The 21,332-nt window shown below is 43.3% G+C and overlaps 1 protein-coding gene across 10 annotated transcripts in view; it reads right to left on the bottom strand.

The window, feature by feature from the left end:
• Positions 1-4,778: 4,778 nt before the first annotated feature.
• The window catches only part of LOC113939724 (speckle type BTB/POZ protein), a 65,652-nt gene continuing 49,098 nt past the window's right edge, over positions 4,779-21,332 (bottom strand). For 9 of the 10 annotated variants that reach the window (XM_035724655.1, XM_027626242.2, XM_027626235.2 and 6 more), the window contains 5 exons: positions 14,725-14,902; positions 11,866-11,921; positions 11,263-11,385; positions 7,366-7,508; positions 5,513-6,058 (listed from right to left, as the gene is read on the bottom strand). In XM_035724655.1, coding sequence (XP_035580548.1) covers positions 5,914-6,058; positions 7,366-7,508; positions 11,263-11,385; positions 11,866-11,921; positions 14,725-14,902 — 645 coding nt within the window. In that variant the 3' untranslated portion in view covers positions 5,513-5,913. Of the gene's footprint in view, positions 6,059-7,365; positions 7,509-11,262; positions 11,386-11,865; positions 11,922-14,724; positions 14,903-21,332 lie in introns of all 10 variants that reach the window. The other variant, XM_027626239.2, reaches the window with a different exon arrangement.

Here is a 21,332-nt window from a genome sequence, read left to right as displayed (position 1 = left end):
ACATACCAAATATGTTCATCAACTGTTATTGGTAAGGCTCCTAGTCAACAGTAGGTTATTAATCATTAAGTTTTGGGGGAGTCAAAAGTTACATGCAAATTTTTGACTGCACAGTGGGAGTGAGGGTTGCCTCTAACTCCCTTGTTGTTCAAGGGTCAAGTGTACTTCCTTTTACCATTAAACTAAGGATTTTAAGGCATTTGTAAGTGCTGTGGGATAACAGGAAATAATGAGGTGCACAGATGCTGGGAGGACAGATGTGAAACCACACCACGGTGCGTGCTAGAGCTGGTTCACCCTGGCTGTCTAGGTGAACTGTGGACAACATTTTTAGGAATTTTGAGAGCTGGTTGTTAAGTAGCCAATTAAAATTTAATTTATGTTAACATGCAATTAACAGCAAAGGTAATAAATGCTCCGAATTCATCTCTTCTGAATTCTTTCCCATTCTACTATTGCCTACGCTCTTGAGGTTCTGTCTGCTGTATCTGCGTGGTGGAAACACTAGGCAGCAGTGAGCCGCGCGCTTTCCAATTCTGCGCTCCTGTGATGTCACCTTTGAAGTCTGAACTGGGCCCTGGTGGGAGTACTGACACCATGGAAATTGGCAAAGCTACCAAATCACGGCGTACATTTTGGGGTACTAAATGTTATACCTTTTGGTAGCTCACTGCTGAGCCAAACCACTGGCTCCTTAAAACATTTTAAAGGTCTCTGGTAAATGTGAAGCAAACTTTTACTTGGAAGATGGATAGGCTGAAGAAGTACAGAAACATGTCTGTCTAAATTTAGGAAATCATTCTCAAAATTGTGTTAAGGGCTGAAGGTGATTGTTTTCTTCTTCAACTTAAAGCTGTAACTATTCTACATACATTTTATTACAAAGATCAGTTACTGAAGTGTAATTTTATGGAAGAACCTGTACATGATGACTTCTAGACAAAAATAAACGTGTTGACTAAATTGAGGCGTAAGTCCTTAAGAGTGGGCGGGAGAGATTCCTTTTCTCTCTCCCTGCCAAACTTCTGGAAAGCGTAGCTTCTACTCATTCTGTATTTGCTTACCTTCTCATCAGTCTTGGCTTCTGCCTCCTGCCTCCACCATTTGACAGAAACTGCTCTCAGGTAACCACTGACCTCCTTACTGCAAAAATTCTGTTCTCTTCAGTTCTCAATGTTATGACCTCTCTGCTTTGTTTCTGAGGGCCACTCCCCTGCCTCCCCCATTAGACTGAATTGGTAGAGCAGAAATCCCACCCTCCACCCCAATCCTAGCCCAGCACTATATCTGGTACCTTCTGGGTGCTTGGCCATTGTTTGCTGAATCGCTGGCCTGAGTTTAATCCCTGTGACCTTGAACATGTCGTCTCACTGGGCTGGATGTCTGGTTTGCTCAGACATCAAAAGAAGGTGAACCGTGTGTGGGTTTGCGGGGGGGAGCTTCTTTCCCTTTGGCTTGTCAAAGGCTCACCTTTAAGGGTCTTGAGAAAGTTACAACTCTCCCCATTTCAGCTGAGACTTATGAGTAGGCGTGTGTCCACTTCACTGCCAGGCAAACTCTTGGATTTTCATTTTCTCTTTGGGCCTTGGGCCTAAGCCCCAAAGCTACTCCTTTGCCGTCTGTTGCTTCTTAGCTCAGAGCCAGGTTGAGTGACCTTGAGCAAGTTACATTATCACCTTCCCAAGCTATATGACTGGGATGAATGGGAACTGTGCAAGACAAGCTGGCAAGTGTTCAGAACTCCTGCGAGCTCTGTAAACCGCGGGTCCTGATGCTACATTCCTGTACTTGAGTTACACATATCTTATCTTCATAATGTTTTCCCCCTAGAGTTGATTCCCTTCAACTCCTTAATCATTTCTGTTGCTTGTGTTGCATTCCCTCAAGTCTAAAATTCTTTTTTTTCCTAGAGCTGCAGGAATCAGAACCAAACAGTATTCCAGATGCCACTTTCCACTCCACCATTATGGGATTTACAAAGGGGGAGCGATCATCTTGCTAATGGCTTAGCGGCATAAAGATCCCATCAGTCAACAACATTCAAGTTTCTGCTCTCATCTCGAGGTCATAGCTTCTGGTTCTCCCAGCTCATTATCCCAGATACTGATCGTCCTACATTTGCTTTCTTGCTCACTGCCTCCGTGAGGTGTCCACCTGTTGGGTCAAAGGCCCCAACGTGGTGCGGTCACCTCTGAAATTAAAAGGGGGAAAACACATCCACCCTGTACATACACATACATAAAGAGCAGTCCAATGATCCTCACCTGAATGTTAGATTAGTCAGCAAGCCATTAGAAATGAATCTAAATGATGTAGGGCAGAGTTCAGTGAAAAGTCATGAGATAAAGGAAACACACGGGGCCCAGGCTGATTAAAAAGATAATTGGTTGTGGAAAATAAGGTTGGGCTCCAGCCAAGAGTTTGGTTCATCTTCTTTGACGAAGATGAACCAAAGGATCCAATACAGTTATGTTGGGGGATTTAGCTGCTGTTCTCTAGGAGTTGAGCAGCCAGAACAAAGCAACAGTCAGTTTTAAAGTGAAGCTCAACTCCCCCTCTGTTTTCTGTTCTGCTCATAAACATACAAGCTGTTTCCTTTCATCTGCACAGGCTCACACAATACGGAGAACCCACAATAGGTTTAAACCAGATTTATAAATGGATGCACAGAATGGGGAAGCCAGAGATCTTTTGGCCTAAGAAAGGATTCTTGACGTCCTCGGCTAGAATTAAAACAACAACAACAACAACAACAAAAAAAACCCACAAGACTCTCTTCTAAAGACCCGCAAGCCCAGCTGACTAGCCAGTGATAAGGAAGAGAGAGGCCTCTCTTACCTGAATTGTTAAATCCCATTAAGGTGTTTGAGATGCCTAATAGCAACACAGAGAGGTTTCATCTCCACACAGGGAATGGGAAAATTTTCCACAGATGGCCCAGATATAGGGGCGCTGACAACCCGGAGGAGGGGGAGTGGGGAACGATGCCAGATACTCTATTTGGACCTCAAACTGCAACTCCAAAGGTTCTGTGAAACTACTTGCCTGAAATATTGTTTAGATAAATAAGCTATATCCTTGTGGATGGAATTGAAATCTCCAACTGTTCCACTGGCACGGACATCTCTGCAGTGACAGCACATGCCCCAGATTGTGGAGTTAACTTGAATTAAATTTCAGATGTGGGGGAGCTGAGGGAGGGGGTGGTGGCGGTGGGAGGTTTATGAACAGTATGCTGGGGCTCTGATGTTGTCATAACCAGATGGCTTCAACTGTATCACTTAAACCAAAACAAACATGTCCAGAAATAACGTAATAATGACAGGAGAAGCATCGAGCAGTTTCACCTGTACCTGAAATCTTAACAGCTTTGTACCCACAGTAAAGCTCACATTGGAGATTCCAAAAATATTGGAAAATCCCCAAAGAGACCTTCCTCCTGACAAAGCTTGGCACTAGGACTGCTACCCTCCTGAGGATATGCTCCCTGAACCCACCGGCCCCCAACCCACAGCTATGAATGAGGAGGAAAGCAAATCTGAAGCCAGGCTGGTCCTCCCAGCCCCCCAGAACAGGACAGCAGACAGATCTCTCTAGAGAGCTTTGCTCTTGCTATTCCCATAGGAAGGAAGCTTTACCTCCGATCTGGTACCGAAACTTTTCAGAAATGGAACTTCCTCCTGTTCCTTGCATAATCTTTTCAGGGGATTGTATCAGAAGAACTGTCACTCGACAGTTGTGGGATCTGACGCATGGCACTGGACTTCTCTGGGTTTCCACCTCTCTTCGCTATAGAATGGGAAGGTGCTGTCACCTGGTTGTTGGGAAGTTTAAATGAAATACTGTTATGTGAAGGTTCAGTGAAAACTGAGAAGAGCCGAGCGAACGAGTGAATGCAGTGGCCCGAGAGGCCACACGGGCGGAGGAGACTCTGTGCGTGCTGGAGCCCTGGACCAGTGCGCTGACCTGGAGAGTGGGGACGAGGCAGCACAGGATACTTCCTCACGGACGTGACCCGCGGGAGGAAACAGAAGTACAGTGGAGTGCTTTCTAATAGGCACATCCTGTGTGTGGTTGTATGATGCTAGACCATGGCTGGTCCAGTCCAGGACCGGCAAGATGAATGAAAACTGGAAAATCTGCAAAGGCCAAAGTCACTGAAGGGAAATGGAAGGTGGAGCACGTTGAGTCTCCACCTATGGTCAAACGGTACACACCTTGACCACATAGCCACTGCACTTTCCAGTGTGTCCCACTGTCCTGGCCTGTCCAACACTGCTGCGACAAAGGCGGAGGAGCCCCGGAGTGTCCTTGTGAGCCCACTGGGAATTCAGACGTTAACTTTTCTGGAAACACATCAAGTCAGTGACAGAACCAGTCAGAGATAATGATTTCCCTTTATTTAATCTCCACATTCATGTCCCCTTGATCTTTTTATAGTTAGCCAGGAGAAGGGAGATTGGGAGTTAGGTGTTAGCACATGTAGGGTGTAGAAAAGCCCACTCCCATTACTTGCCTTGGGAGAGGCAGGAGCCTGATCGATCCCTCATTAGAATGTGGCCTGCGAGATACTCAAGGAGGACAAGACCCTAGTAGATGCTGGGAGCTCAGAGAGGCAGCCCAGGATGAGGGAGACGCAATAAATCCCCACAGATAGCCATTTCTCAGATAATCTCTGTAAGCTGAAGGATCAAACTAGGCCTTTGCAATCCCTTGAAGAACTCAGACCCAAAACACCAACCAGGTGAGTCAAACAAAAGACCAGAGATACCACACAGTACAAAATAGTAATTATTTATATTTTCAAAAAGAAAAAAATTAATATTTGGAAGTTCTCCCCTATAGGAAAGGGGTGAATTGGAAGGAACAGGACTGGCTCCTATGCAGGTGGCAAGTCAGGTACAAACAGCTGAGCAATCTGGGCTGGGATTTTTGTCACACAGCATTAATAACAAAATTTCCTTTTCTTTTCTCTTCTTTTTGTTGTTTTTGTTTTGCGTTTTATTTTTTTAGAAAAGGGGGGGAGGGAGGAGAAATAAAATCAGAGAAAAATGCCAAAAAACATTTTCCACAATATCTAAAAACAGAGAACCACAGTTCTTGTCAAGACAGTATGAATTCTGGATGAATTTTTTTTTCCAGTTTTCAACACCAATAAAGATTTTTTGCAAAAGCCACCACATCAGAACACGCATCTTCCAGCTCAAATAACCTCCTTCCCCTCTCGCCTTCACTTGTCATTTTTCATAAAAGGATAAAAGGATGTATTCTGTTCTTGCAAACAGTAAGTGCTAACAACAAGAGAGCTCTTCTGATACTTGTATGGTGGTGAGGAGTTGTCACAAATATCCAAGTTTTAGCACAGCTGGATGGACTAAAATTTCTCTCAACATAAATACTACTGGAATCCACAAACTGATTTTTGAGAAATTCTGCAAAAATCCTTTCTTCTTTCCTTTTCTTTTCCCTTCTCTTAAAACTAAATGTCCTTTTTTTTTTTTTTCCTTTTTCCTTTTTCCTTTTTGCTCCAGGCACCTGACGATTTGTTCTGCTCAGTCAGATGCAGATAGGTTTCTCCGAAGTACCACCGCTGGGATGTCTGGGATGTCCTCAGGGCCGGCGCCTAAACTGAATCCCCACAGTATCAAACTCGGCCAGGCCAAAGGGAACACAGTGACGCAGCAACAGGGTTTTTCATTAGGTTGAGCAGCCCCAGGTCCCGGGCCCTTCCCTCCCCCCATTTCCCCCAAGTTTATTTAGTGCTGTTTTGAAAGTCTGGGGGCCACGATGCAGTCTCCTGCCCCCACAAGAGAGTAAAAGCTCCACAGATCGCGCTGTCTACCTGGTGGTCAGTGGCAGCGACGGTGGCCGCGGCTTCAGGAAAACAAACGGAGTCTTACGACAGGCAGGATCTTAGGACTGCTTCAGGCGCTTGCGTGGGGGTCCCAGAAAAGGGCACTGTGCTGAAGCCAGAGAGCGGTAGGCCTCAGCCACCAAGTGGGGATGTGACACCACCATTGACTTCCACCCGGAGGTCTCCAAGACATCCGAAGCATGACTAGGAGAAATGCAGAGAGAGACGGATTACCAAAGGCACGTGAGAGGAATGGGGTCAACAGCCCCCGGGGCAGTCTGACCTCCCAGAGTTCGCTGGGAAGGGTGCCACTGGGAGAAACACTCAGGCAGAACCCTAAATAGACACTGAGCCTGTCGAGACACCGTGCAGACAGGCGACCAGGCTGGGGCTGCTGCAGCTCTGAAAACCTGGACTTTGAGCCCTATACTCTCAAATACAAAAGGTGCAATGTTCCTCAGGCCCTTCTTTACACTGTCAGTGCTCTTTATACTCACTGGTGATGCCAATACAGAGAAAGAGCCAGGGTTCTCTTGGTCGGGCAGCTCTGAGCTTCCATCTGGCTTTGCCATTATTCTGGTCCCTGACCACAGAGCAGATCATAGCCTGGGGCCTATCTGATCAAAAAGGAGGGGATCATAACCACACTCCGCTGAATGGTTAACATCTAAAGAGCACCAAGCAAGTGTCCAGCATGGAGTGAGCAGTCACTAGAAGAAACACTTAGGGGTCTCTTCCCACCTGGCCTTTGCCGCAATTGGTAAACTCCTTTGAAACAACCTAACAAACAACCTTACATTGAGGAAGTTGATTCCTGTTTGGGGGCATTTTCTGTATTGAATAATGTTCACCCATCTACTCAGCAACCTTTTAGACCTGCTTCAGCCCAGAACTGCTGCTGTGAAGGCTTTTTAAGGCCTGCTTCTCCCCTTTGGGTTTTTCCCAACTTTTGCTCTCCAACAGGCAAGGGAGTAGAACATGACCCACTGAGAATTATTGCAGAAAGTAGTAGGTCATCTGTCATTTAGGATGAAGGGACAGATCTATAGGAATGAACATTTCCTTTTTGAAACAATATTTAACCACCTCGACTACTGGCCATCCCTCCTCCTTTCCCCATTCCACAATCAGCTCTTTGATACGTTTTACTAACTCATACAAAACACACCTCTGTTCTCCCAAAGATCTACACGTCTAAGCCCAAGAGTGGGAAGCAAAGGTGCTACCATTCGGGGCGCACCACCTTTCCAGGCCAGCCGCTTATCATTTCATTGTTTCCCATCACCACGAGGAAGGAAAGCACCTTGCCCACCAATCGGATTAGCCCCACAAGAGAGAAAAAAACCATCTTCCATCCTGTCAAGCTGAAGAGAAAGATGAAAAACTTCTACTTACTACTACAAGGGGCTAACGAAGCCATTTGCCTGCTTTACTTGCTAATTCAAAGTCTCTCTCCTTTCTCTAGCAAGCCCAACTCTCCTGAAACAACAGCTTTGAAGATGCCGACTCACTAGTTGATGAAATCCACCGCCTGAGTCTTCAACTGATCGGCGCTGTGGAGGTCAGCCAGGATGAGGATCTCTGCAGCGTTCTCCACGGAGAGGTTACTGCAGAGGGCGTCCTCACACATGACCTTCAAGCGCTCCAGGGCGTACTGTAAGACACAAGCACTGCTGTGGTCAGGGCCGGAGCGCCTCCGGGCTGCCACCGCCGAAGCTCTGCTCCTCAGCGGGACCGCGTGGAACTGGATTCCCGAGCAAAACTGCACAGAGCGTGACAAGTATACTGAACTACTGCAATGACAGATAAAGCACAAGCACGCGCCGAGGCTGAAAAGAAGGCCGTGAAAATAATGTGCGTGGCTGCCATTCAAGTTCTAAAGTCCACCTACTAGAAAAATGGCCATTAGGGAATACACCCACACCCTCCAGGTCACCTGCCCCAAGAGGGACTCAAGTGTTTCTTGGACCACCACCACCTACCCTCCCTTACAATGATGAGGCATTACCCTGCTTCAAGCCAACAGGACATTACTTTTCACATTTCTGCTATCCTTTCAGTCAGAGCCAAACTAGGGTGAAGCACAGTCCTTTCTACTTAAGCAATGTCACCAGCCCAGCAGGTATCCCAACTGGCCCATTGGGCTGGAAGAAAAGGAGCCCCGTGGTGACTTTCACCAGCATCTCTGCCACTAACTGGTCCTGAATGAGGGTCAAACAAAAGCCTCCTTTTAAAGAGAAAGGGATAAATGGAGTCCTCTTTACTGGGGTTGAGGTTAAGATTCTCAGGGTAGGAACAAAGCAGCAGAGACCCCGGATCCGGTTTTGGTCTAAAAACTTCCTATTTTCCAAGTAAAGGGTACAAATGTTCTGGAAATGAAGGTCTAGGTTAACACTGGGCACATCTGATCTAGTTGATTTGTTTTGAAGCCACTGTACTACGTGCTCTCAAATATGAGATTATGAACTTAGTAAGGAACTTCAGTAGTGAGGAGGAGGAAGGTATAAAAGGTGGCACAAAATAAAACATCATTAATCAGTTCATAGGAGAACGGTCTGCTTTAATCCGTTATCGGTCCCATCTTGAGGACCTCAGAACTCAATGACAAAATAACTCCTTCAGGCTGAATCACGGCAATCAAACCAAGACAATTTCATTTTTATGAATTCTGGGTGAGGAGGCATATCTGTTGGCACTATGATCTCCTGCAGCAAAAAAAGAGTTTTATTGGTTTTGGTGCAGCTTTAATTTTTTACATTTGAGTAACTGGAAAACAGTTTCCATGGAAAACAGGAATGACACTAGACAAGCAAGAAATTAGGTTGCCGTTTTTGTTTTAAAAGGCTGGAAAAGGTTGAGAAAATGTTCAGTCTTTATACAGTGCTGCACAGAACATTCCTCTTATCCTTTCTCGATACATTCTTTTAAAAGGACTTTTACCGTGAATAGTTCTGATCCCTACTGCATAATTAGACAAAAGTAGCCATTCTTGTCCCTTGGGGGACAAAGTTTTTTTCTTAATTATGCTTCTGAAAAACCTGCCTAATGGCTGTACTTACCCAGGAGATTGAAATTGTGTCTCCCAGGCCTGGCCGACGTGTTTTGTTTTGTTTTTGGTCTAATTACACGTGTCCCCAGGAGACTGGAAATGCTCAGAAGAAGCTGTTTCAGCCTCTTGGGTAAATTCTAGATGTTTAGATCCTTCCATGAACAATTTCTTATTCTGTTTTCCTGAAGCTCACAACAAGGTGTAAAGGTAAAAATGTTTTCAAATAAGCTTGGAGCAAAGACTGTCTGATAGAAAATTCTGAATGGAATTTGAAAATGTACCCTTCACTTACTTCTCATTCATAAATTTAAAGCACTGCTGTGATTCGACTACTTTATCTTTTAAAACTGTAAGTTAACGCACTATACTGAAAATACCATTCACAGAATGCCAATTCAGGCTGATCCCCATGCTCTGTGTACTTATAGGGGGGGTTCCCCAGTAGGTTCTCTGGCTGAGGAGCAGGAATTAAAACCCAGGAATGACACAGACATCAAACCCTGGCTCTGAGAATATATACCGCTGGGCCTCAGTATTTCTGTCTGAAAAGTGGGCTTTTTGATACTACTCATCCTTATGGGAGCTAGAAGATGAGGGAGATAAATATCTGGCATGTATAAACTTCACTGAAAATCAGAAGGCAGGTTAAGGCAGGATCAAGGATCATTATAAATGCATGTTTATAAAAAGCTGCGTCTTCTACTTCTCCAGAGCTCACAGCATATATTTTCTTACTGCCACCATGGAAAGCAAGATCCCTGTGGTCAGAACGGAGCCAGACCAGGAGGGTAGGGAATGTTCACATTGCCTAACTGGATTCATAAAATCTTGAAAGGACACAGCTGCTATTCAATCCTTTCCAACCTAATCAATGAGGTTTGATTTACGTGCCTCATCCTCTACAAACACTCCAAAAAGCTGATCAATAAAGATAAAGCTCCACTGTCAAAACATGCACTTCCTCTGTTCTCAAGGTGCAAAGGAAGGTGGAAGGAGGCTCTTCCTACAGGGAAATCTTGGGGGAGGCTCTAGCACCCCCAGGTCTGAGCCAGCTCTGCCTCCAGATGGGTGCCGCAGCATCACGGCAGGAAGAGGAGCAACACCTTCCAGCAGGGAACGGTCGTTCTCACGGGGCCTACTCCTGGCCAGGTGTAAACCCTTTTAAGAAAAACTTCCGCAGGAAAAAGAGCTACCCACACCCCAGCTTGTGTTTCCTCAGACCACAGGGCCTTGGAGGACAGGTTACTGAGCTCTTTCTGGCATATCTACATAATGAAAGTTTCCCGAGGTGTGTTTTGGGGGACACTAATCCCCAGCGGTGATTCTTGAGGAAAAGGATTTCAGGGTTGACTAAGTTAGAGAAATGCGGTCTATCATATTCTTTTAGAAAACTCACACTGTACATTAACATACTAAAAAGGTTCTGAGAAATCTTGCAGTTAAGACAGCAACACACAAGAACCCCAATTTGACTTGTTTAAACTCAGTGTTTCATTAACATTTTCCCCCAAACTTCTTTTGGGAATCACTGGCCTACTGTTTTTGGTCCTCTATTTCCTTGATTCTAAGATCCATACTTTACTTTAATTTTCACACTTTAACATTTCTCAAATTGAAATGGGTCTTATGATCAACGTACGCATTTACTGCAGTAGTATTTCTTTTTTCCCAAAGAGTTACTGATCATCTTGTAATTCTGAATGCAGTATATTTCAATAGCTACTTAAGTAAAAGTTGAAAATGCTAACAACAACACTAGGTAAAAGATTATTCTCTTACTGACAAGTTTAAATATAAGTTCATGAACTCAAGGGGACGTGGGTGGGGGGAAGGGTGAAACAGGTGATGGAGATTAAGGAGTGCTCCTGTCCCATGATGAACTGCAGGATGTATGGGATTTTTCAATCACTATATTGTACACATGGAACTGACAACACTAAGTTAACTAACAGGAATTAAAGGAAAAACTTTAAAAAAAAGTAAATAAAATCCCTCACTATTTAGAAAGAAAAAGTTAATGAACTCAAAAACACTTTGTAAATTATAAAGCCAAATGTTAGTATTATCTGCATCTTTAGTATCACTGTGCTTACATGTGAGATGGGGAAGAGAAGGGAGGTAAACATCAAACTTAACCTTCTTTTCTATAATTAGGGGGACCACGTAAATTACTTCATTCAAAACAGGACACTTTGGAAAATAAAAAGGATGCTACCAATAACTGTAATCCAGGATTGTCCTGGCCACACTAAGATACATGCTCATCTTACCTACTATGTAAGACAGAGGCCCAGTCATGAGACTCAAGAGGTCACAAACACTCCTCCCTCTTGTGATTCTTTTTCTAGTCTTATCTCACCTTGTCAGCAGCTGCCAACAAATCATCAGCCATTTTGTCGAGGTTCGGAGCCTTCCCCGTGTAAATGAAGCACATCATTTCCTTAAAAACTTCAGGCTCCACATCATTGATTTCAACCCGATTCTATGCCAGAAAAACTGAAAATGAGAAACATTCCAACAGAACAAAATCCCTAAACAGTTTTCATGATTTTAAGCTCTGGTGAGAGAAAGGCTTGTATCGTCTAAAACCTAACATGGATGGGAACTCTCTCTTTGCCCTATTTCATTAGAGTAGCCTTCTCTCCCGTCATATGCACCACCTTTATCTTCTCAAATACAAGAGCAAGACAACTGTATCTTTGATTTTTTTGGTGTTTCTTTGCCTGAGTAGAAACACATGTCTAAGACCCTCACCCAAAACTGGATGATCTACCTGGGACAGAGTGAGTCTGCTTTACCTAGAATGCTTCCAGACCACCTCTCCCTGCTCTCAGAAAGTGTCTGTTCAGAGAATGTACCATTTTAATAACATGACTGGAAAAATAAATCTGGTGTCAAACTGGGAAATCATCTGGATCCAGTCAACCTAGCTAAAAAGATGTATCTTCATTCTGTCACATACCTTTTTGCTCTCCTCCATTTCATGCTCAAACATGGCACTAAAAACTGGAGAACGAGCTATAAAGTGAAAGGGAAACAGAGATAGATAAGGTTATCACACTGAAACCTCTTGGTTCTTCTTTTATGAAGAGGAGATCACTTTCTTTCCTGTCCCATTGCTACAGGGAAGGGTCTTAGCCTCAAATTATATAGGAATAATAAAATTTCTCTCTTCTTATATTACACTAAGAAATGAATAATACGACAGAGGGAAAAAAAGAGATCAGTACTTTCAAAATAATTTCTCATTAGCTCCATTCCAACCATTCATATTTGAACGAAATTATTCAAATGACCTATGTTGGATGACAATGATCTCCTCTGGGTAGATCTGGGGGTTCAAACAGAAGATCCTTCATGCTCTAATAATAAGCAGGGTGGCCTAACACCCAGATTTTTGCCTAGAACAACGACACCAACTTTCTCCACTTCTAGGGACCACACGGCAAGGAGGCCAAGAACAGGGCTCGATGGCATCCATTAACTAGATGAAGTCCATGCTTGTTTATAGCAGGTGGTCTGTTCTTTCAAGCCATGCACTCACAATAGAGATAACTAACACCCCAAAGAGGCCAAAAAAAAAAAAAAAATCTAAGGTATGACAACCATTTGTGGTCCTTCAAAGCTCAACCTTTCCTGACAAAATCTTAATCCTTAGTATTTTAACGTCTCCCATCAGGAATCATTTGATTTTTTTCCTTGGGAGAGTGGAGATAATGAAAAAAGGTTAAGAAATGGTGTTCTAAGCCATGCCCCTTGTGGTCTAATGAACACAGAAAAGTAAATCAACTTAATTTCAACCATGAAAGTAATAAAAGGCCTAAAAACCTCAAATTTTATCGTGTTGTCCAATAAATCAGAGGTTTTGATGAAGGCAGAGACTACCAAATTTCCACCTGAGAGAGGAGCACCAGATGGAATATTATAGTAGGACTCTGAGCTAACAGGTAACCTGAACTTCGGCCTATAGTTTATGTCAGAAAGGATTAATTTTGGATCTGTCATTTTCTAACCACATTATCTTGGGCAAATTACTTAACCCTCTGAGACTCAATATTTTAATCTATTCCAAAGGGACATTAATTCTCACTGCTCTTATCTCAGAAGGCTTATCAGTTATAAGGTACTAAAATAAGTACATCACAGAAGCTGAAGACTAAAAGGGCTGGTGGCTTTTAAAAAAAGGGAAGGGTCCAAAGCACCGGTGTGCTTAGAGGGTCTTCAGTGGCTAGAAACAAAGTGCTGTTATGAGAATAAATAAAATCACCTGGGGGAAATGAGTAGAGGAAAAGAGAACTGAGGCAGACCCTTAGGGCCACCTGTGCTGACAGGGACGTGTGAAGAAGAGGGAGGCCACACATCAGAAGTAGCCAGAGCAACAGGGGAAAACCAGAAGAAAGAAGTCAAATAATATATGAACTAAGGAATCCCTCAAATTTAGGAATTAGCAGGTCACAGAACTTTTGAAAACTGCTTTCGTAGCATGGAGGTGAATTGAGGATAAGTGGGAGGAAAGCAGTAGAGACAGTAAATGTGCTAACTCAAGAAACTTAGCTCTATTTAAAGAGAAAGGGAGAGTGAGAGGGAGAGAGAGAGACAGAGAAAATGAATATGAATGAATGAATAAGTAGAGAGAGACGGCTGAGCCAGTTTCCAGGCTGAGGGTAAACAGGCAATGGGAGAAAGAGAGATGGTGGAGATACCAGACAACAAAGGTGTAACTGGCGGAGCAAGGCTTCTGAGAAGGCGGCAGGCGATGTCAAACAGACGCCGAAGAGACAGCCTGCTCTGGACACGAGGAAGAACACCTCCTCCACGGAGAATGCAGGGAAAATTCACGCAAGGCGACAGGCAAGAGCTGAGGGAGAAGGGCCTCAATTATCTCTCAGAAGTAGCAAGCAACTCTTTTAGGAGTCGGGAGACTGAAGGAGATTGGTAAACAGTCTGAAGTATCTATTGTTAAGGAAAAAGAAAGGGAGCTAACTAGGTATCTGTAGAAGAGTTCTTGGCAGCGCCAAGAGCCTAGCTGAGCGTGGAGACACTAACCTAAGAGTAGATGACTTCCTTTGGCAATAGACAGTAACACCTAGTTGAGAGCAGGAACAGGAAGACGCTTAGACTGAGCCAGACTGAGGTTTTGCCAGGTGTGTATTTTAGAATGACAGAGCGGAGAGTCTTGGTAAGAAATTTGTTGCCTGAAAGTTCACGCAATTTCCTCTTATATCTTACGGTCTGAACAGAATTTTATGGCTGACTGCTACACCTTCATGGGAAGTAGTCAGTCCTGCCTTATCAGCTCCGGCTCTTTGTCAGTCCTTCTGGTCTTAAGGACAACGGCCTATTATTAGAGCAAGACCCAATCCTCCACATCACTAGCAAATTCTCATTCTTCTAGTATGTCTGTACTGAAGTAAGGGCTAACACTCCAGGACTGGGGGACTTAGCTAGATGGTGGTTTAGTCCCAAGTCCAGAATCTTCTCCATTACACCCTAAGTCCCTGTCTAGCGGCTAATACCTGCTCTTAACCAGTGTTTTGACATCTACCCTCTAGGTGCAAAGGCATTCAATACACATCATCATCTACTGCTTGACAATGGTGGCCTAAGTCCCCTAGACAGAGGAAAAACAGAAACACCACTATTTTATGGAGAGTAGGATTTTTGGTTATGACAACGAATGTCCCCACCATAAAAAAAAATAAATTCAGTTGCAGTTTTTTATGCACCAGTTCAAAGAGCTGATGCTACTCAAAAGGTGATTATGTAGTCACTGTTTTTCCTTTTTCACCAAAACTAAAGCTTCCTGTGAATAAAGACCAACCTGCCAAGATAGCTTTGTGAGCCTGGAACTCCTGGCCAGCAACGCACAGACAGCAGTCCGTGAACCGGGAGTTCTCCCACAGTCCTCCCAGCTCATCGGCCAGCCGGCACTCAGGGACCTTCACCATATTCATGGTGTTCTGGCCGGAAATGTTGACGGAATCTTGCACCACGCTCACCTGTGAAAGACAAGGAAGCACAGTCCAAAGGTTTTGTTACCAAGAGTTTTCTTCCCAGCAGGAGAAGAGATGACTTTTACCTCGATGCTACAGTACATTCAGATACAGACGTTAGTCATGTTCTCTTGAAACCACCTCCACAAAACAAGGCTTTATCCTGTGGATCAAGTCATTTCCAATCTGCCACAATCATACTTATTCTACGCCATCCTAGGATGAGAGGCAAAAGCCCCACAAATCTCCTTCTCCTCCAAATGCTAATAAATTCTGCCTTCCCTGCCTTGAAAACCTGGGCAAAACCATGACGGCGGGGGAGGGGGGTGCGGAGAGAAAAGGATACTGACCTAAACACACATTAAACCTCAAGTATTTACCTTATTCTGCCTTAAGCAAAAGGTTAAATACAAAAAATTCTTATGGAGGGGCACCTTGGGTGGCTTAGTCAGTTAAGCGGCTGCCTTTGGCTCAGGTCATGATCCCAGGGTCCTGGGATCGAGTCCCGCATCAGGATCCCTGCTCAGTGGAGAGTCTGCTTCTCCCTCTACCCTTCTCCCCTGCTCGTGATCTCTCTCTTACTCTCTCTCAAATAAATAAATAAACAAAGAATTCCTATGGAAACTACCATTTAAAACTCTCTAAAAGAAAAACATCTCTGATAAGCCTAAAAGCACTTCACTTATTTTAGTTAGGTCTAGAACATGAAAATAAATTGCAGTTTCTCGGGGCACCTGGGTGGCTCAGTCATTAAGCGTCTGCTTTCGGCTCAGGTCATGATCCTAGGGTCCTGGGATCAAGCCCCGCATCGGGCTCCCTCTCCCACTCCCCCTGCTTGTGTTCCCCTCTCTCGCTGTGTCTCTGTCAAATAAATAAATTTTTAAAAATCTTAAAAAAAAATAAATTAAAAAAATGAAAAGATAAAAATAAAAATAAAATGCAGCTTCTCTTGGGCCTGGTAAATAATTAGCACTTCCCCACAGATGTTAGTCTAATGAACAGAACTGGGCTTGGAAGATCTTCCCCAGCAGTGATAACCGGGTGGGTATCCCACACCACTGGCACCATTCCTCGGTCCTTTGTGACAGTGACCTATAAGAGGGCTGGCTCCAGCCAGGTGTGCACTTTTCACTCTGGAACAGAATGACAACAACAGATTTACAGAGGGATCCAAATCGCCCCCATGACTTCAACGGCAGCATGCTTTAACTAGTTGAATTAACTGTTCAGCCTAGATAAAAACCAAGGTAACTTCCAGATAGGTCAGTGAAACTCAGATAAATTTGTTAGGATGCCAAGTACAAGGATTTATAAATCAGTTAGCATTCTAAAATAAATGGAAGCTACCAAACTGAAGGTAAGACCCAGCAGATCAGTCGTCTGCCTAACAAGCACTGCTATGCTTCACCTCGTCCATCATATAAGCTTAGAAATGGTAATATCAAAGCAGAATTCACAAACCTTGAGAATCCGCTCCTCACTCTTGCTAATATTGCTACAAGTCAGATGAGAAAGACAGCTTAGGAATATCCTAAATGACCCAAATTTCTCTCAACCTTCAAGATGCAAGTCATCTCTTAAATACAGTCATAAACCCAGAGGCAAAATGAATGCCCTGGCATCCAAATGACCCGTAGTCTCTTTTGTGAAGGAGTGAGACATTTACTATCAGGTCAAGAAATGTATTCGTTTGTTTCAAACTAACCATTATGATCTCGAGTGATGAAGCAGCCAAGTTAACCAATTATGAATGGACTTAACATTAGTAGCACATTTATCAGAGCCAGATTATAACATTATTTTAATAGCTCAGGACCCAGCACAAACTACCCCACAGAGATTTTCTCTTGTCCTTTGTAAGATCTCTAATTTGATTCAGTCACTTTCTCATACTAACACCAAAAGTAGAAGTTTCCTGTCTCTAGTTATAGCCTCAAAATACTGATTAAAAAAAAAAAAAAAAGGGCGCCTGGGTGGCTCAGTCGGTTAAGTGACTGCCTTCGGCTCAGGTCATGATCCTGGAGTCCCAGGATCGAGTCCCACATCGGGCTCCCTGCTCAGCAGGGAGTCTGCTTCTCCCTCTGACCCTCTTCCCTCTCGTGCTCTCTATCTCTCATTCTCTCTCTCTCTCAAATAAATAAATAAAATCTTTAAAAAAAAAAAAAGGACAAGGAAAAGACCGATTAAATCCAACTTCCTCACAGGGAAAAGCGGGAATCTCTTGGGATGGCCAATGGAGGGAATGGAGAATGCTTTTGGCACTGGGTTTCTAAGCTTAAATTAAACCAGGTTGATAGAAGCCCAGAGTCATTAACACTGGTGGCAATTTACTAGATGGGGTAGAATGAACTGGCAAGAACTAAGCTGAATGTCAAACTATGGCTACCAGTGGCCCCTCTGCTGGTTAGATGCACGCTTGGTAATGAGAGGGGCCCAAAGACTGTGATTCGTCTCACTGGGGCAATTCCTCTCTCCAGACACAGACAGGAACACAGCAGGAAGGAGAATGTACCTTTACTGTCTGAGCCAGACTTGTTCTGTAGATATATGGATGCCTGGAGTCTCCAGAGTGCTGAAAGTCTGGCACCTTTTACCAACATTAAATACGCTTAATTAAAAATAAATTTTAAATGGCATTCACAAATGAGTCTTCAGAGCCCAAACTTTTAACTTAGGAAGGGATTGTTTTCCTCTGCAAATGATCATGCTAAAATGAGACCATTTTGAGAAAAACTAAAGATTTTTTTTAATGCCTATAAAGTTGACTATGGAGACCCATTCAGAATTGCAGCTGTGAAGATGACGTGACTGTGACATTTATGTCGTCTTATAAATGACTACATGAAAATGTCTCAGGAAGGCTGTAGAACCCTCTACATTTTAAGTCGTAAACGGGCCTGACTTTTAAAGTCAATTCCTTTTCTTAAAAAAGAAAATTTCATAAAAGACTAAAGATTGTGCCAATTTCTTGTACATTTTATCCAAACATAAAAAGTCAAAGACCAATGGAAATATATTTTTTAGCTTCTATATAAAACAATCAAGGAAAAAATAGACTCTGCATATAGATGGGTTATAGCAGCAGCCTTACTTCTAATCAAAAGACTGGCCATAACCTAAATGTCCACCAACAAGAGAATGAGCAAACAAACTGTTGTATATTCACATAACACATTATCACATAGCACTAAAAATGAAAGCACTATAGTTACACCCACCATATAAAGAAATACATTTTAGATGTATAATGTAAAAAAAGCAACGTGACCTACACGACCTACATACATTCTGACACCATTTTTATAAAGCGCAAAAACAAGCATACCTAAACCAGTACATTGTTCGGGCATAGAAATACTAAACGAGGGAATGATAACATACAATTTCCAACAGCTATTTATTATCATCCTCTGAGTGGGGGGACAAAGGTCTAAGGGACAGGGAAGAAGCATATACAGGTTAGTTCTAAGTTATTGGTGATGCCGTTGGGTTGGATGCTAGCTTTACTACAGAATGTTTATAACCTAAATAACGTTACATATTAAAATCACCATTTTCGTAGGTCAAGACCAATCAAATGTTGGCGTTATCATATAGTTCAACTAATATATCCAAATTATCCATTAATAAAATGACTTTAAAAAAAGAAAAAAAGGAGAGACCCACGTATTTAAAATTTGGTAAACATACATATTCCCAGGCTATGAAAGGATATTCTAATGTTTGAGAAGAAAAGGGATATTTTAAGAGTCAACTAGTGTCTGCATGGTTCATATTTGCTATTTCATACTTCATACGGTATTTCATATTTCAACTTTAACTGCAACATCCCAAATGGACACTGGAGTCTTCTACCTGTCAAAGATATGTACAGTGAAGGGGGAATATCTGCACCTTTATTGTTAGTAGCTATTTGTTTTCAATATAAACAAATAGGGAAGGGTCAACAGAAGCTGAAACATTTCATGCAGCTTTTCTGTGAACTGAACTATTAAAGAAAAATTTAAAGTGTAAAGCTTTCCTGATTCTTTCATTACCAAAATAAATACTCCCTGTTAAGAAAATGTGGTAGAGCACAAGTTTCCTTGGTGAATGGCATTCAGCTCCACTTAGTGCTGCGCAGCAGACTAGAGGTGGAAAATGCAGAGCTGACATGGCCTGACACTGATTTGCTGTGCAACGTTAGGAAAAATTACATGACCTCCCTAGGCGCTGCTTCTCTCCCCAGGAACATGAAATGAAGATAACAGAACTAATCCAGCTCAAAGCACTGTGATAAGAGACAATTCAGGGAATGCTCTGAAAATGCTTCCAAATATGTTAACTACGCCACACCGACTTGGAAGAATCGGCACATTTCCTAACAGACAAAAACATCACTGAGGATTGGAGGTGAACCCAGTGTGGCACATTATAAACAAGACCAGCCATTCAGCATTTGGAGAATAGGCAATCTAATTTCATTTAAGTGTTCATTAACAGTAATACCACTGAAATAAGGCCCAAACACAAACATGTGATTCTCAGTCTTTCACCTTAGGATTCCCTCCTGTGGCCTCTCGGAACAGCCAAAAGAATCCACAGAACCACCGTTCTTTTTTATCAAGATGCAATAAACTTGTTTATAAATAATCCACTGGCAGATAAGATGGAAGTGCCCGGGGCAAAGGCTGAGTGTGGAACGGAGCAGTGGAGGACTTGTAACGTAAATTTGTAGGTGGACATCAACTTCATAAAAGCCTCCGAATAATAATAATAAAAAAACCCCCACTAGCTAAACCAATAATATAGAAACTATAAATATGAAGTAAAATACTTGTTTATAAATAGTCCACTGACAGAAGGGAGCAACAGGTCAGAAGGACAGAAGGTGCAACACAGAGTGATCTATAGCTTTGAAAAGCGCTAAGAACTTAGATGAGCGGCAGACATCTCGAAAACCCACACATCCAACACACCCCCCCACGCAACCGTCTTGCAATACTGAATGCTACTAAGTCCACGGAGAGCCTTGGAACAGAAACGAGTCTCACTGGGCACAAGCCCAAGTATGAGAAGCAACACTCAGCACCTGTGGCCAACAGAGAAGTGTGACAGGAACAGATGGCACACCTGGTTCGATGGGAAGAAACCGACGGCGTCAGCAGAACTCAGCAGACGCTTCCCTGTTCAACATCTCCTCACTTCCAAAGTGTCATCTCACTTCCCTTCTAAGTCAGTAAGACAAATCTAAACTTAACCACAGGATTTCTCCTCAGAGAATTTCATATGGGGAAGCGAAGCCTTGGACTTAGCCACAGGATGAGAGACTGCCAAGTGAGGGCAGGCCAATCGGTTCCCAAATCAAGAATGTCAGTACAGGGGGCTGGAGCGGCTGGAATGGGCTGGTGGGAGGGGGTGGGAGGGGGTGGGAGGGGGTGGGAGGGGGTGGGAGGGGGATCATGGGAGAAAAAACTGGGCCCACTGTGGACTGGAAAATGTGGCAATAAAGGTGAACACTTTGCCTAAAATACCAGAGGCAGTATTTAGAGGAGATTTCTCTTCCTTGAGAACAGTTCAAAGACTGGTTTTCATTTCCAGCAGAAATTAGAATTTTCCACTATTTTTAAATCTTTCTGAAATACAGTCTCTTGAAGATTAAATGGATGGTCTTAAGTTTTCATCGAACCTCACACGAAACCAACTAATTGTTCTCATTTCTTCACTTGGGCAACTGAGTATGATCTGTAACTAGTAGGAGTTATATGGAATTCCAAACTCAAGTTCACAGACAAAAACAACTGCAACATTTAATGTATTTATAGAGATGCCATCACTCTAGTATTTCCTTCTTTTACTTCACAGCAAACAAGAAAAGGAGGTAGCTATTATATAACTATTCTGTGTATTCAGTGTAGTACTTTAATAAACTGTGCATCCAGACTTGTCTAACCCCCAGCAACTATTCTGCAGAAATACTCAATGAGCTGTGACTGGGGAGAGAAGCCGGCTACTGCTGGCTAGGCCTCTTCCATGAAAGGGCAAGATCCCTAAGGGACACCCTGCTCTCCTGCCCAGGTGGCAGTAAGCCTTTGGAACTGTCATTAACTCACAGCATGAGCCCATTAGTTGGCAGAACACACCGGTAGTTGGGGAGCTTGCTCGCACCCTCCCCATGAAAACACAGTGGTCCCTCTCAAGTGGTGCTGCTCAGGAAGTGGTTCTTGACCATACAAAGTATAGGGAGCACACATTTCCCATCAGACTGGAGGTTTTATTAATTTATTACGCTGTGAGCTTGTGAGTATTTGTAAATGATAATGGCATGAAGTGACTGATTAGTATATATACACCCATTAAATAAGCCACTTTCCAACTCACTCTTGGGAATACTTCAAGGCTTCTCCTGTCACCCCAGACAGGCTTAGGTCACTGGTGAGAGAAATACTCTCCTGGC

The sequence above is a fragment of the Zalophus californianus genome, chromosome 16 (assembly GCF_009762305.2).
Source record: "Zalophus californianus isolate mZalCal1 chromosome 16, mZalCal1.pri.v2, whole genome shotgun sequence".
NCBI classification, from domain to species: domain Eukaryota; kingdom Metazoa; phylum Chordata; class Mammalia; order Carnivora; family Otariidae; genus Zalophus; species Zalophus californianus.
Note: the sequence above shows the minus strand (reverse complement) of the source record. Positions and strands in the feature narration are given on the sequence as shown.